This window comes from Pristiophorus japonicus, chromosome 8 (genome assembly GCF_044704955.1).
Source record: "Pristiophorus japonicus isolate sPriJap1 chromosome 8, sPriJap1.hap1, whole genome shotgun sequence".
Taxonomy (NCBI): Eukaryota; Metazoa; Chordata; class Chondrichthyes; family Pristiophoridae; genus Pristiophorus; species Pristiophorus japonicus.
In genome coordinates, this window is record NC_091984.1 from 185,168,586 (window position 1) to 185,182,847 (window position 14,262).

Here is a 14,262-nt window from a genome sequence, read left to right on the forward strand (position 1 = left end):
TTTTGTTGGCCACGAAGAACTGGCTCAAACGGCTCACAAAGTCTGCCCAATCTTCTCCTCTACAAATCGCTCCAACAATCCAATTGTGCTCATTTTTGAATGCAAAGGTTCTTGTTGCCTTATCGCCAAATGTTGTGTATGCAACAACTGTTAGACTGAGTACTGTTTAACTCCAAGAGGTATGACCTTGGCTCTGCTTTATTAAGGCCCAAAGTGACTAATATACAAAATGGCTGGCCTTTTCTACTTGGGCTGCACACCCGTGCATGCATTCCAATGGCCTCCAACAGTGACGCCATCCAGTGGCTAGTGATCCCAAAAGTACATACATGACACCCTCGCACCCACAGTCAGTGTTTAGATCTAATGCACAGTTTTGGCCACCCCGACTTGCGTAAAGTATCACTTAAACGTCTGGTCAGCTCCCATTCACAAAAATCTTACACATGTCCCTGTCCACAAATAAGAATATATATTTTAAGATGTAAAGGCAAAATACCCGCAGACGCTGAAAATCTGAAATTTAAACAGAAAATGCTGGAAATACTCAGCAGGTCAGGCAGCATCTGTGGAGAGAGAAACAGAGTTGACTGACCTGAAACGTGCTGAGTGTTTCCAGCATTTTCTCTTTCTATCTTGCAAGTTGTATTCTGCTAACTGCATTCTTAATTCTGCACCCGTACTTCAGTTGGTATTTGGTAGTTGAAAGTTTCACAGCCTCCACCTTTCATTACTTCCTGTCTTTGTGGTTGGGCATGGTGTCCTGTTTGTTTCGTTTGTAGCGAATCCCACCATCCAGCGCTCCCGGGAAGTACTCGTAGGAAGCGCATCCCTCGAAACCAACGGCTGCGCATACGCAGTTTTCCAGGATGTGCGCCCTGCGAGTGCTGCTCCCTGCTGGCAGCGTTGGATCGCGGTTTGACTTCCTTTGATTCTGTGCATGTTGTATGGAAGCAAATGTTTTAATGAGAGCTGATTCAACGAGGAGGCAACATTAAGACTCTACCATGACCAGGGGGCGCCGCAGGGACTGGAGTGCATAGTGTCAATAATGTTATTTAATTTGATAAGTTTCCTTTGTTTTTTTATTATTTGGGTTTCTATTAGTTGCACCATTCCATAAAGGGGGCACTTGTTAGAGTTTTTGGTTTATTGATACTGGGGCAACCCAGTGTCTCCTTAGTACCAGTGTTATTATCTTAATTAAAAGAAGCAACACTAACGGGAATGAATCAGCGACATTATTGCTCTCCATGTTGAAGATAACTGAATGCTATTTGAAATTTGAACCAAAAAGTAATAACATCCTCTTTGGCACAGTTGTATTTGAATTGTGAATGCTTAACATGAGTGCAAAGTTCACAGGCAACATTCTAATGCCAAACTGTTTTGTCACTAGGACAGAGAACTGGGAGCAGAAGAAATTGAAGGTAAATGACTATCTCCATTTTCAATCCTTTCTGTCATGTATAAGGACCCTTTACAAGGAAAGCCTGACTAAATATTTAGTTAAAAACTCAACACAATGAAATTGTTTGAAAATTCTCCACTGATGTATTTGGTGGACTCACTTTGCAGAACTTTTTTTAATAAGTGTTATATCACAAGATGTTTATATTTATTGCCCAGTTGCAATATTTAAATTTTTTTTCCCTAATCGACGTGTTTGGATACAACAAAATGGTGTACAAGAGTTTTTGAAGTAGAAATTTGTTCAGCAAACCCCAAATGGCTTGAGTCATTCTTAGCCATTGGAACTCATCGTTCGGTTAGCTGTCTCAATATGTCAATATTACTTTAGGAAGAAGCATTTAATACATTAATCAATATCATAGAATCTTACAGTACAGAAGGAGGCCAGTCAGCCCATTGTGCCAGCTCTTTGAAAAAGAGCTATCCAATTAGTCCCACTTCCCTGCTCTTCCCCTATAGCCCTAAAAAGTTTTCCTTTTCAAGTATTTATCCATTTCTGTTTTGAATGTTACTGTTGAATCTGCTTCCAACACCCTCTCGGGCAGTGTATCCCAGATCATACCAACTCACTGCGTAAAAACATTCTCATTTTCCCTCTGGTTCTTTTGTTAATTACCTTAAATTTGTGTCCTCTGGTTACCGACTCACTCGCCTGTGGAAACAGTGTCTCCGTGTTTGCTCTATCAAAACTCCTCATAATTTTACACACCTCTATTAAATCTCCCCTTAACTCCTCTATTCTAAGAAGGACATTCCCAGCTTCTCTAGTCTCTCTTATACTTAGCTTTATTTTAAGAGGGTTAAGAATATTTGTTTGTTTTCCTGAAGACACTGAATCAAGCTAATGCACAGCTCCACTGTCACTGGTCAATATAAGAACATAAGAAATAGGAGCAGGAGTAGGCCATTAGGCTCCTAGAGCCTGCTCCGCCATTTAATAAGATCATGGCTGATCTGATCATGGACTCAGCTCCACTTCCCTGCCCGCTCCCCATAACCCTTTACTCCCTTATCGTTCAAAATTCTGTCCATCTCCACCTTAAATATATTCAATGACCCAGCCTCCACAGCTCTCCGGGGCAGAGAATTCCACAGATTTACAACCCTCAGAGAAGAAATTCCTCCTCATCGCAGTTTTAAATGGGCAGCCCCTTATTCTGAGACTATGCCCCCTAGTTTTAGTTTCCCCTAGGAGTGGAAATATCCTCTCTGCATCCACCTTGTCGAGCCCCCTCATTATCTTATATGTTTCGATAAGATCACCTCTCATTCTTCTGAACTTCAATGAGTATAGGCCCAACCTACTCAACCTATCTTCATAAGTCAACCCCCTCATCTCTGGAATCAACCTCGAGAACCTTCTTTGAACAGCCTCCAATGCAAATATATCCTTAAATACAGAGACCAAAACTGTACACAGTACTCCAGGTGTGGCCTCAGCAATACCCATGTAAAGTTGTAGCAGGACATCTCTGCTTTTATACTCTATTCCCCTTGCAATAAAGGCCAACATTCCATTTGCCGTCCTGATTACTTGCTGTACCTGCATACTAACTTTTTGTGTTTCATGCACAAGGACCCCCAGGTCCCTCAGTACTGCAGCACTTTACGTTTTTTCTCCATTTAAGTTATAATTTGCTTTTCTATTTTATCTGCCAAAGTGGATAACCTCACATTTTCCCACATTGTACTCCATCTGCCAAATTTTTGCCCACTCACTTAGCCTGTCTATATCCCTTTGCAGATTTTTTGTGCCCTCCTCACAATTTGCTTTCCCACTCATCTTTGTATCATCAGCAAACTTGGCTACATTACACTCGGTCCCTTCATCCAAGTCATTAATATAGATTGTAAATAGTTGAGGCCCCAGCACCGATCCCTGCAGCACCCCACTAGTTACTGTTTGCCAACCGGACAATGACCCGTTTATCCCAACTCTCTGTTTTCTGTTAGTTAGCCAATCCTCTATCCATGCTAATGTATTACCCCCAACCCCGTGAACTTTTACCTTGTGCAGTAACCTTTTATATGGCACCTTATCGAATGGCTTCTGGAAATCCAAATATACCACATCTACTGGTTCCCCTTTATCAAGCTTGCTTGCTACATCCTCAAAGAACTCCAGCAAATTTGTCAAACATGATTTCCCTTTCATAAAACCATGCTGACTCTGCTTGATTGAATTATGTTTTCCAAATATCCTGCTACTGCTTCCTTAATAATGGACTCCAGCATTTTCCCAATGACAGATGTTATACTAACCAGTCTATAGTTTCCTGCTTTCTGTCTCCCTCCTTTTTTACATTTGCGGTTTTCCAATCCGCTGGGACTGCCTCAGAATCCACGGAATTTTGGTAGATTACAACCAATGCATCCACTATCTCTGCTTTTAGGACCCTAGAGTACAAGCCATCAGGTCCAGGGGACTTGTCTGCCTTTAGTCCCATTATTTTACTGAGTACTACTTCTTTAGTGATTGTATTAAGTTACTCCCTCCCTATAGCCCATTAATTATCCACTATTGGGATGTTTTTAGTGTTTTCTATTGTGAAGATCGATATAAAATATTTGTTCAAAGTCTCTGCAGTTTCCTTGTTCCCCATTATTAATTCCCCAATCTCATCCTCCAGAGGACCAACATTTACTTTAGTCCATCTTTTCCATTTTATGTACCTGTAGAAACTCTTGTTATCTGTTTTTATATTTCGTGCTAGTTCACTTTTGTAATCTATCTTCCCTCTCTATTATTTTTTTAGTTGTTCTTTGCTGGTTTTTAAAAGTTTCCAATCCTCTGGCCTCCCATTAGTCTTGGCCACATTGTATGCCCTTCTTATCAATTTAATACCATCCCTTATTTCCTTAGTTACCACAGATGGTTATCCCTTCTCTTAGTCTTTCCTTCTCATTGGAATATATTTTTGTTGAGAGTTATGAAATATCTCCTTAAATGTCTGCCACTGCTCATCAACTGTCCTATACTTTAATATATTTTCCCAGTCCACTTTAGCCAACTCTGCCTTCATACCTTTATAGTCTCCTTTATTTATGCTTAGGATACTGGTTTGAGATCCAATTTTCTCACAGTCCAACTGAATTTGAAATTCAACCATGTTATGGTCACTCATTCCTAGAGGATCCTTTACTAGGAGATCATATATTAATCCTGTCTCATTACACAGATCTAAGATAGCCTGCCCCCTGGTTGGTTCCTCAACATACTGTTCAAGGAAACTATCCAGGCTCCTCAAGGCTACCCTAGCCAATTACTTTGTCCAATCAATATGAAGATTAAAATCACCCATGATTATTGCCATTCCTTTTTTACAAGCCTCCATTATTTCTTTATTTATACTCCGTCCAACAGTGTAGCTACTGTTAGGGGGCCTATAGACTACGCCCACCAGCGATTTTCCCCCTTATTATTCCTTATCTTCACCCAAACTGATTCAACATCTCTGAGCCAATATCGTTTCTCACTAACGCACTGATCTCATCCTTTATTAACAGTTACCCCACCTCCTTTTCCTTTCTGCCTGTCCTTTCGAATTGTCAAATACCCCTGAATATTTAGTTCCCAGTCTAGGTCACCTTGCAATCACGTCTTTGTAATGGCTATCAGATCATACTCATTTGTATCTATTTGTGCTGTCAACTCATTTATTTTGTTACGAATGCTACGTGCATTCAGGTAAAGAGCTTTTAAATTTTTTTACCCTTTTTTCCTGCTTTGACCCCACTTTCTGATTCACATTTATGTTTATACACTCTGTCCCTTCCTGACACGCTCTGGTATTCATTTCCCCCAGTGCTACCCTGTTCTGTTGCCTTCTCCTTATTCTTTGACTTTTACATTTTCGTTCCCCTGAACCCTTCTCCCCCACTAATTAGTTTAAAGCCCTCTCTACAGCCCTAGTTATTTGATTGGCCAGGAGCCGAGTCCTAGCACAGTCTAAGTGGAGCCCGTCCCAATGGAACAGCTCCCTTTTACCCCAGTACTGGTACCAGTGTCCCACGAACCAAAACCCATTTCTCCCACACCAGTCTTTGAGCCACGTGTCTAACTCTCTGATCTTATTTACACTATGCAAATTTGTTTGTGGCTCAGGTAGTAATCCAGAGATTATTATCTTTATGGTTCTGCTTTTTAATTTGGCTTCTAGCTGCTCATAATCCCTCAGCAGAACCTCTTTCTTTGTTCTACCTATGTTGTTGGTACCCACGTGGACCACGACAACTGGATCTTCCCCCTCCCATTCCAAGCTCCTCTCCAGCCCTGAGGAGATGTCCTTAACCCTGGCACCAGGCAGGTAACACAGCCTTCGGGACTCACGCTCTCGGCTGCAGAGAACCTGATCTATCCCCCTAATGATACTGTCCCCTACCACTACAATGTTTCTTTATACTCCTCCCACTTGAATGGCCCCCTGTACCACAGTGATGTGGTCAGTTTGCTCATCCTCCCTGCAGTCCCTGCTCCCGTCCACACACGGAGTAAGAACCCCGTACCTGCTGGACAAGAGCAAGGGCTGAGGCTCCTCCAACACTATCGCCTGGGTCCCCATACCTGCCTCGCTTGTAGTCACACCCTCCTGTCCCTGACCAAATTTGAATTAATTACTCTAATTGGTGTGACTACCTTCTGATACGCAGCGTCCAGGTAACACTCCCCCTCCCTGATGTGTCACAGTGTCTGCAATTCGGACTCCAGCTCATCAACACAGAGCCAAAGTTCCTTGAGCTGTAGATGTGGTCGCTGTGGATCTCAATGGGGTCAACCAGCTCCCACATGCCACATCTCCTACCCTGCCATCCTAATGTATTTAATTAATTAAGTTTTCGAGTTTTGTTTATAGCCCCAACTCTTTATTCAAACCAATGCCCCAGAAAAGAGAGAAAAACTCACCAACCAATCATTTCCCTTCTTTCCTGTGAGGTCACACTTTCATTTTGGTTCTTTCTACCAGTTGTCTTCAGCTGCTGCTGTTTGGGCTGCTGCTCTCACTGTCGGCGCTGGCTCCCTATATACCCCGCTGGGCTCGGCTCTCACACTGTCGGTGCTGATTCCCTTTATATTCCGCTGGGCTCTCTCTGCTGCTCTAGCTCTGTCGGTACTGACTCCCTTTATACCCCGCTGGGCTCTGCTCTTGCACTATCGGTACTGACTCCCTTTATACCCTGTTGGGCTCTGCAGCTCTGTGCTGCAAGTGGCACAAATTCATGTGTAAACACACACAGTGAAAGAGGCAGGCTATTTGACTGCAGGTAGCATCACAGCCTAACTAGATCCAACCCAGACCTGCACCCCAGCACGGCAAACAGGAGCACGGGCCCTGGACTACAACACCTTTAATGGCCATAGTCTACCTACAAATGGGCACTAAATCAGTAACTTTAATTATGGATGCTTCAGGTGTGGGAAACTAAGGGAAAAGATCATACTGGTGCAGGAAGGCTGGGGTTAGGGCTAAAGTACATTGCGAGGAGAAGAGTATGTGAGTTTTACTCCACTTTAAGTTGTGCTGGCAATGAGTGATGTTAGAAAAAAATAAGTGGGTTAACTGTTGCATTCCCAGCACCTGAACTTGATCCCTCAACAAAAATCGACCATAGCAAAAGTTTTCAGTCTGTGCTGCTGGAGGATGTGGTCAATATATATCTGCAATCCTGCCTTACACCTTTTACCCTTCCGCCATTGTCCACATCGCCTCCTCACCACGGAGATAATATTGCCGTTAAACTTACAGCTGGGATGCTCATCTCCCGGAACTCTCAAGGTACCAAAGATCAATTGTTCATTCATGATCCCGCTATGTTTTCCACAATCAGTTTGTTTGTGTAGGACATCATTGATCCTGGTTTCTGGGGGAGGGTGAACCTGTGGAATTCTCAGCTGAATCCACAAGCTCACTCTGATTGCATTCTCCTGTTTAAAACAATCAAATTGGCAGCTAAATCCTCCAAACTCCCTTCTCATTACTGTGAAGCTCAGTTCGAAAAAAAAAAGGTTAATTAATATTTAATTCAACTAATATTTTATTATCCAATATTGAGAGTTAATTTCACCCAACATTACTTTCCAGAAGTAATTTTTTAAGCTTCCACCTTCCTAATTTCAGCTCAGTTGAAAAAAACAGCAGAGTGGCTGTGAATCCAATTTGTTGCTTTGTTTTTTAAAATTTAGCAGAAAATTTGACTATTTTGCACTCGATCCACATTGGGTGTCTAATTATATTCTAAGGCCTACTTCACCTCTGGGACCTGGCCCCTATTCGGGTCCCGTGTGAAATGGTTTCAGGACAGTGTCAGGCAGAGCATCACTGAGCACAGGCCCATCCACGTACACAAACATCCCCCAGTTCGGCACCAGATTTGGCAAGCTCATTGAAAGAGACCAGAAGGCTGGCAGTTGCAGAATATGAAGACATGAAGGGGTGTTCTTTGTGAGGTTGGAATTAAGGCACATTTTTGGGGAAGAAAATAGGGGTTCTACTGTACTATAACTGACCTGGGAGTGCGTACTGGTGATGGGTATTAGAGCAAGGGAAATTGGACAGGGCTAGGAGTGGGATTGTAGCCAATGATATGGCACATAGCCAGCTCTATGACAACCTGGCATTTTAGAAATGAACTTGGTCCATCTGAAGATTGGTATGTTGGAACCACCTGTCATCGAACACGCTACCTTTATGATTCTAAGCTTTCAATCTCTCATTCTAAGTCCCGTGGAAGCAACTTTTAATCCGCTGGCAGCTTCACTTGGTACAAATTTAATGCAAAATGCCAACAAAGATCCTGAAATAAAGTAGTGAATAAACAACACAGAAAACACTGGATTTGAAGAAATAGCTGTTAAATATATTCTGCAGGCTGTTCATCATGCTTTCTTTCTTAGTCACGTGCTCCGAACTCACATCTCATTCTGCACTCCTTTCTGTCTCTATCATCTGGCTGAATGCATATGTTACAAAACATGCATGGGATGTTCTAACACAATTGGAGCATATGTGTGAGTTAAAGTGCGGAGTGGATTAATTCTAATTGCACTACAAACCCCCTCTTCAGAAGTTATACCGCCACCTGCATTGCCATAATGGTTTTCTGAAAAGTTCGATGAAATGAAGTACCAAAATCAGGCACCAAACAATGGCCAACCTAAGCTAGGAATGAGCGAGCATGATCATAAACTATGGGTGCCTCTATAGTTTAAAACTATGATTTTTAATGGGGCGCAGAAAACCTCGATGAAGCTGGGCGGAGTACGGTATAACATCACAGTATGGACGCCACATGTCAGGAGTTGCAAGATTCTTGTGCAACCCCCAATCCTTTCGCCCACCATTGGTGGTCGTGCCTTCAGCCGTCTAGGCCCCAAGCTCTAGAATTCCCTCCCTAAAGCTCTCCATCTCTCCACCACCCCCATTTCCTTAAAACCCACCTCTTTGACCAAGCTTTTAGTCGCTGTCCTATAGCTCATCCTTTAGCTTGGTGTAGATTTTTGTCTGATTAACCATCTGTGAAGTGCCTTGGAAACTTCTTCCATTTTAAAGGTGCTATATAAATGCAAGTTGCTGTTGGTCTCATTACTCGAGTACGCATGGCATGCTCCATGTATTTTGAACTTTTTTTTATATTACTCTTTGTTGGCAGAGCTAAGGGACGCATTCAAAGAATTTGATAAGGACAAGGATGGTTTCATTGGCTGTAAAGACCTGGGCAACTGCATGCGGACGATGGGCTATATGCCAACGGAGATGGAGCTGATTGAACTCTCCCAGCAAATCAACATGAACTGTAAGTTGAGACACAATGGCGACCTAACCACACGTTACACAATCACGCTATCTTTGGAATATTGAAATCTGAAGCACCACAGGTTTCCGACTTGAGACAAGTTCATCTTGGTTTAAGGCCAATCAGATATAATGGAGACGAACCCTCGGCTGTGTGTGTGTGCGCCACAGCGCCCACTTGGAACAGGTACAAAGTGGAGCAAAGCGCTAATGGCATTTCCCATGTGGCGTGCAGGTGATTGAGCAGCATGGTGCAGTGCTACTCCAACATACTGGGCCACCCAACGGGAGGACAGGTTCATGTCACAGGATAAGTGCCCAGTGACTGTGGTACCATCACTGCCATAGGGAGATGCTACTGAACAGAAACCAAAAGCGTTTCCTCCCCCAGTTTTCTTCCTTCTGCTCATGAAGGTGACGACTCGTGTTAACGCCGGCATGTCTAAGGTACCTTCCCCATTCTTTGTGTGAGATATCATGTGTTAGTGGAGTATCACAGCCAAGTCAAATCTTGTCCTTGTCCAACCTACAAATGAGCATACTAGCAGAGTTTGATTCCCGCTTAACACTCAGTAGAGTGATGATTTCAGTGGAAGTCTTTTGCCCTACTTAGACCTTGGCTGAGGTCACCTAACTTGGCACATCTTAACTTGGCACAACTCACTGATGCGGACGCCCAAGATCTTCCTGGTTCACTTCCACGAAGGGCAGTTTATTTACCCACTGACCACTCCAAGAGCTCCCTCAACGACAGTAGGGGGTTGAATCGCATCACGACTCAGCCACTTGCCGATCATTCCTAGCGGCTGGGTCGGGAGTAGCACTGGCACAGGGCGGAGAGCTGGTCACCCTCTCGGGAAGGAATATCTACACTGATCGCAACGGGAAGTTTAATGAAACGGGGGTAAAATACATTACAACATAAAAGGAATAAAGTGGTAGGTATTACAATCAGTGATCTTCTAAAGGCAGGCGAGAAATGCGATTTAGCAGATTATTTTAAATCCAGCTCTCCTTTGACACGCACAAGTTTTTACAGCATTGTTCAGTTTAAGAACAGCAGTTGAGCCAGTTAAGATATCTCACTCATTGTTAAGTCTGCTGCTCAGTGGAGAGTTTGTTATTGATGAATCGATTCTAGCCAATGATTAAATGCTACGTTTGATAATGGTTAGGCTGCATTCGATTAAACGCAGCATTTTGCACCTTATTACAGGGGCTATTCTCAGGTTACAATCCATTACGGCCAGGACCTTGTAGCGCGTGGGGCCGGAATTGGGTTATGCCCTGTTGGGGGGCGGTAACCGAGTCAGGGTGGGACTTCCTGCGCCAGGCGTGGAAGTCCCGCACCGGACGCGAAATTCGAGTTACCGTCCCTCACAGGAAGTGGAGCGCAATGTCGCACGCTCCACTTCCTGTTGGGGCGGTGTCCGGGGTATTACATGGACGGGATCAGCAGCGCTACACAGCCTCTCCGCATAGCGCGTTTCAATGCCCTTCCCCTTCCATTAAAGGGGAGGGCCGCTGCAAACTAGAGGATTGGGAAACGTTCAAAAGCCAGCAAAGAACAATTTTTAAAAAAATGATAGCGAGGGAAGATAGATTATGAAAGTAAACTAGCACTGAATATAAAAATAGATACTAAGAGTTTCTACAGGTACATAAAAAGGAAAAGGATGGCTGAAGTAAATGTTGGTCCCCTGGAGGATGAGACTGGGGAATTAATAATGGAGAACAGGGAAATGGCAGAGACCGTAGAATAGAATCATACAGCGCAGAAGGAGGCCACACGACCCATCGTGCCTTGATGAAAGAGCTGCGTTGAACTTGGAAACTAGGAGCAGTAGTAGGCCATTCGGCCCTTCAAGACTGCACCGCCATTCAATATGATCATGGCTGATCCTCCATCGCAACACCATATTCCCGCTTTTTCCCCATACCCCTTGTTGCCTTTTATTTCTAGGAATCTATCTCCCTTTTAAATATATTCAGTGACTTGGCCTCCACAGCCTTCTGTGGTAGAGAATTCCACAGGTTCATCACCCACTGAGTGAAAAAATTTCTCCTCATCTCGGTCCTAAATTTCCTACCCCGTATCCTGAGACTGTGACCCCTTGTTCTAGACTTCTCAGCCAGGGGAAACATCCTCCCCGCATCCAGTCTATCCAAACCAGTCAGAATTTTATATGTTTCAATGAGATCCCCTCTCATTCTTCTAAACTCTAGTGAATACAGGCCTAGTCGACCCAATCTGTCCTCATACGACAGTCCTGCCATCCCAGGAATCAGTCTGGTGAACCTTCGCTGCACTCCCTCTATGGCAAGTATATCCTTTCTTAGGTAAGGAGACCAAAACGGCACACAATACTCCAGGTGCAGTTTCACCAAAGCCCTGTATAACTGTAATCCTTGCTCCTGTACTCAAATCCTCTTGCAATGAAGGCCAACATACCATTTGCCTTCCTAATTGCTTACCGCACCTGCATGTTTGCTTTTAATGACTGGTGTATAAGGACACCCAGGTCTCTCTGTACATCGACACTTCCCAAGTCATCACCATTTAAATAATACTTTGTCCTTATGTTTTTTCTACCAAAGTGGATAACTTCACATTTATCCACGTTATACTGCATCTGCCATGTGTTTTCCCACTCACTCAACCTATCTAAATCGCCCTGCAGTGTCTTTGCATCCTCCTCACAACTCACAATCCCACCTAGTTTTGTGTCGTCAGCAAACTTGGAAATATTACATTTGGTTCCCTCATCCAAATCATTTATAAATATATTGTGAATAGCTGGGGCCCCAAGCACTGATCCCTGTGGTACTCCACTAGTCACTGCCCGCCACCCCAAAAAAGACCCAAATATTCATGCTCTCTGTTTCCTGTCAGTTAACCAATTTTCAATCCATGCCAATACATTACCCCAATCCTATGTGCTTTAATTTTGTACGCTAACCTCTTATGTGAGACTTTATCAGAGGCCTTCTGAAAATCCAAATACACTACATCCACTGGTTCTCCCTTATCTATTCTATCAGTTACATCCTTAAAAAACTCCAGTAGGTTTGTCAAACACGAGTTTCCTTTCATAAATCCATGTTGTCTTTGTTTAATCCCGTTGATATTATTTAAGTGTGCCGTTATCACATCCTTTATAATAGACTCCAGCATTTTCCCTACTACTGATGTCAGGCTAACCGGTCTGTAGTTCCCCGTTTTCTCTCGCCCTCCTTTTTTTAAATAGTGGGGTTACATTTGCCACGCTCCAATCTGCAGGAACTGTTCCATAATCTATCGAATTTTGGAAGATGACAACCAATGCATCTACTATTTCCATGGCTACCTCTTTTAGTACTCTGGGATGCAGATCATCAGGCCCTGGGGATTTATCGGCCTTCAGTCTCATTAGTTTCTCCAGCACTCTTTTCTTTTCCTTTAATTCCTCTTGCTCACTAGACCCTTGGTTCCCTAACATTTTTGGGACGTTATTTGTGTCCTCTTCCGTGAAGACAGAACCAAAGTATTTATTTAATTGTTCTGCCATTTCCTTGTTCCCCATTATAAATTCTCCCGTTGCTGACTGTAAAGGACCTACATTTGTCTTCACTAATCTTTCTCTTTTTACGTACTTGTAGAAACTTTTGCAGTCGTTTTTTATGTTCCTTGCAAGTTTACTCTCATACTCTATTTTTCCCCTCTTAATCAAACTCTTGGTCCATTTTTGCTGAATTCTAAACTGTTCCCAATCCTCAGGCTTGCTACTTTTTCTGGCAACTTTGTATGATTCCTCTTTGGATCTAATACTATCCTTAATTTCTTTTGTTAGTCTTGGTTAGGCCACTTTTCCTTTTGTGTTTTTACACCAGAAAGGAATGTATAACTGTTGCAATTCGTTCCTTAAATATTAGCCATTACCTATCCACCGTCATGCCTTTTAATGAACCTTCCCAATCTATCACAGCCAATTCATTCCTCATACCTTCGCAGTTGCCTTTGTTTAGATTTAGGACCCTAGTTTCGGATTGGACTACTTCATTTTCCATCTTAATAAGAAATTCAATCAAGTTATGGTCACTCTTCCCTAAAGGACCCCGCACAACAAGACTGTTAATTAACCCCTTCTCATTACACAATACCAAATCTAGGATAGCCTGTTCCCTAATAGGCTCCTCAACATACTGATCTTAAAAAACCATCTCGTATACACTCCAGAAATTCGTCTGCCACAGTATTATTACTAATTTGGTTTGGCCAGTCTATATGTACATTAAAGCCACCTACGATTACTGCAGTACCCTTGCTACATGCATCTCTAATTTCCTGTTTGATGCCGTCCCCTACACTACCACTACTGTTTGGAGGCCTATAGACAACTCCCACCAATGTTTTTTGCCCTTTGGTGCTCCTTAGCTCCACCCATACTGATTCTACATCTTGATTTTCTGAGCCAATATCCTTTCTCACTATTGCTCTGATTTCATCCTTTACTAATAATGCCACACCACCCCCTCTTCCTTTTTGCCTGTCCTCCCTAAATATTGAATATCCTTGGATATTCAGTTCCCAACCCTGTCTCCATGTCTCTGTAATTGCAACTATATCGTATCCGTTTACATCTATTTACGCTGTTAATTCGTCTACCTTATTACAGATGCTTCATGCATTCAGATACAATGCTTTTAAATTTGTCTTATCACTATTTTTTCTTACTTGGGCCCTGTTTGCTAGTGCACTCTTTTGTTTGTATGCTCTGTCCTTTCCTGACCACAATCACTTTCCTGCATTGCTTCCTTTTCTTTTCTCTTTAGCATTCTAGATTGCTCTCTACTGCGACTATCCACCCTGACCCCCTTATTTGGTTTAAAGCCCTTTCCACCTCCCTAGTTAGCCGGTTCACTAGAACTCTGGTCCCAGCATAGTTCAGGTGTAGTCCATCCCCACAGAACAGCTCTCTCTTTCCCGAGTATTGGTGCCAGTGCCCCACAATTCGAAACC

General features: G+C 43.1%; 1 protein-coding gene across 3 annotated transcripts in view; it reads left to right on the top strand.

Moving 5' to 3' along the window:
• LOC139268874 (calcium-binding protein 1-like) overlaps positions 1-14,262 on the top strand; it is a 127,980-nt gene that overhangs the window by 99,880 nt on the left and 13,838 nt on the right. For all 3 annotated transcript variants that reach the window (XM_070887668.1, XM_070887669.1, XM_070887670.1), the window contains 2 exons: positions 1,400-1,430; positions 9,121-9,264. In XM_070887668.1, the coding sequence (XP_070743769.1) occupies positions 1,400-1,430; positions 9,121-9,264 (175 nt within the window). The remainder of the gene's footprint in view (positions 1-1,399; positions 1,431-9,120; positions 9,265-14,262) is intronic.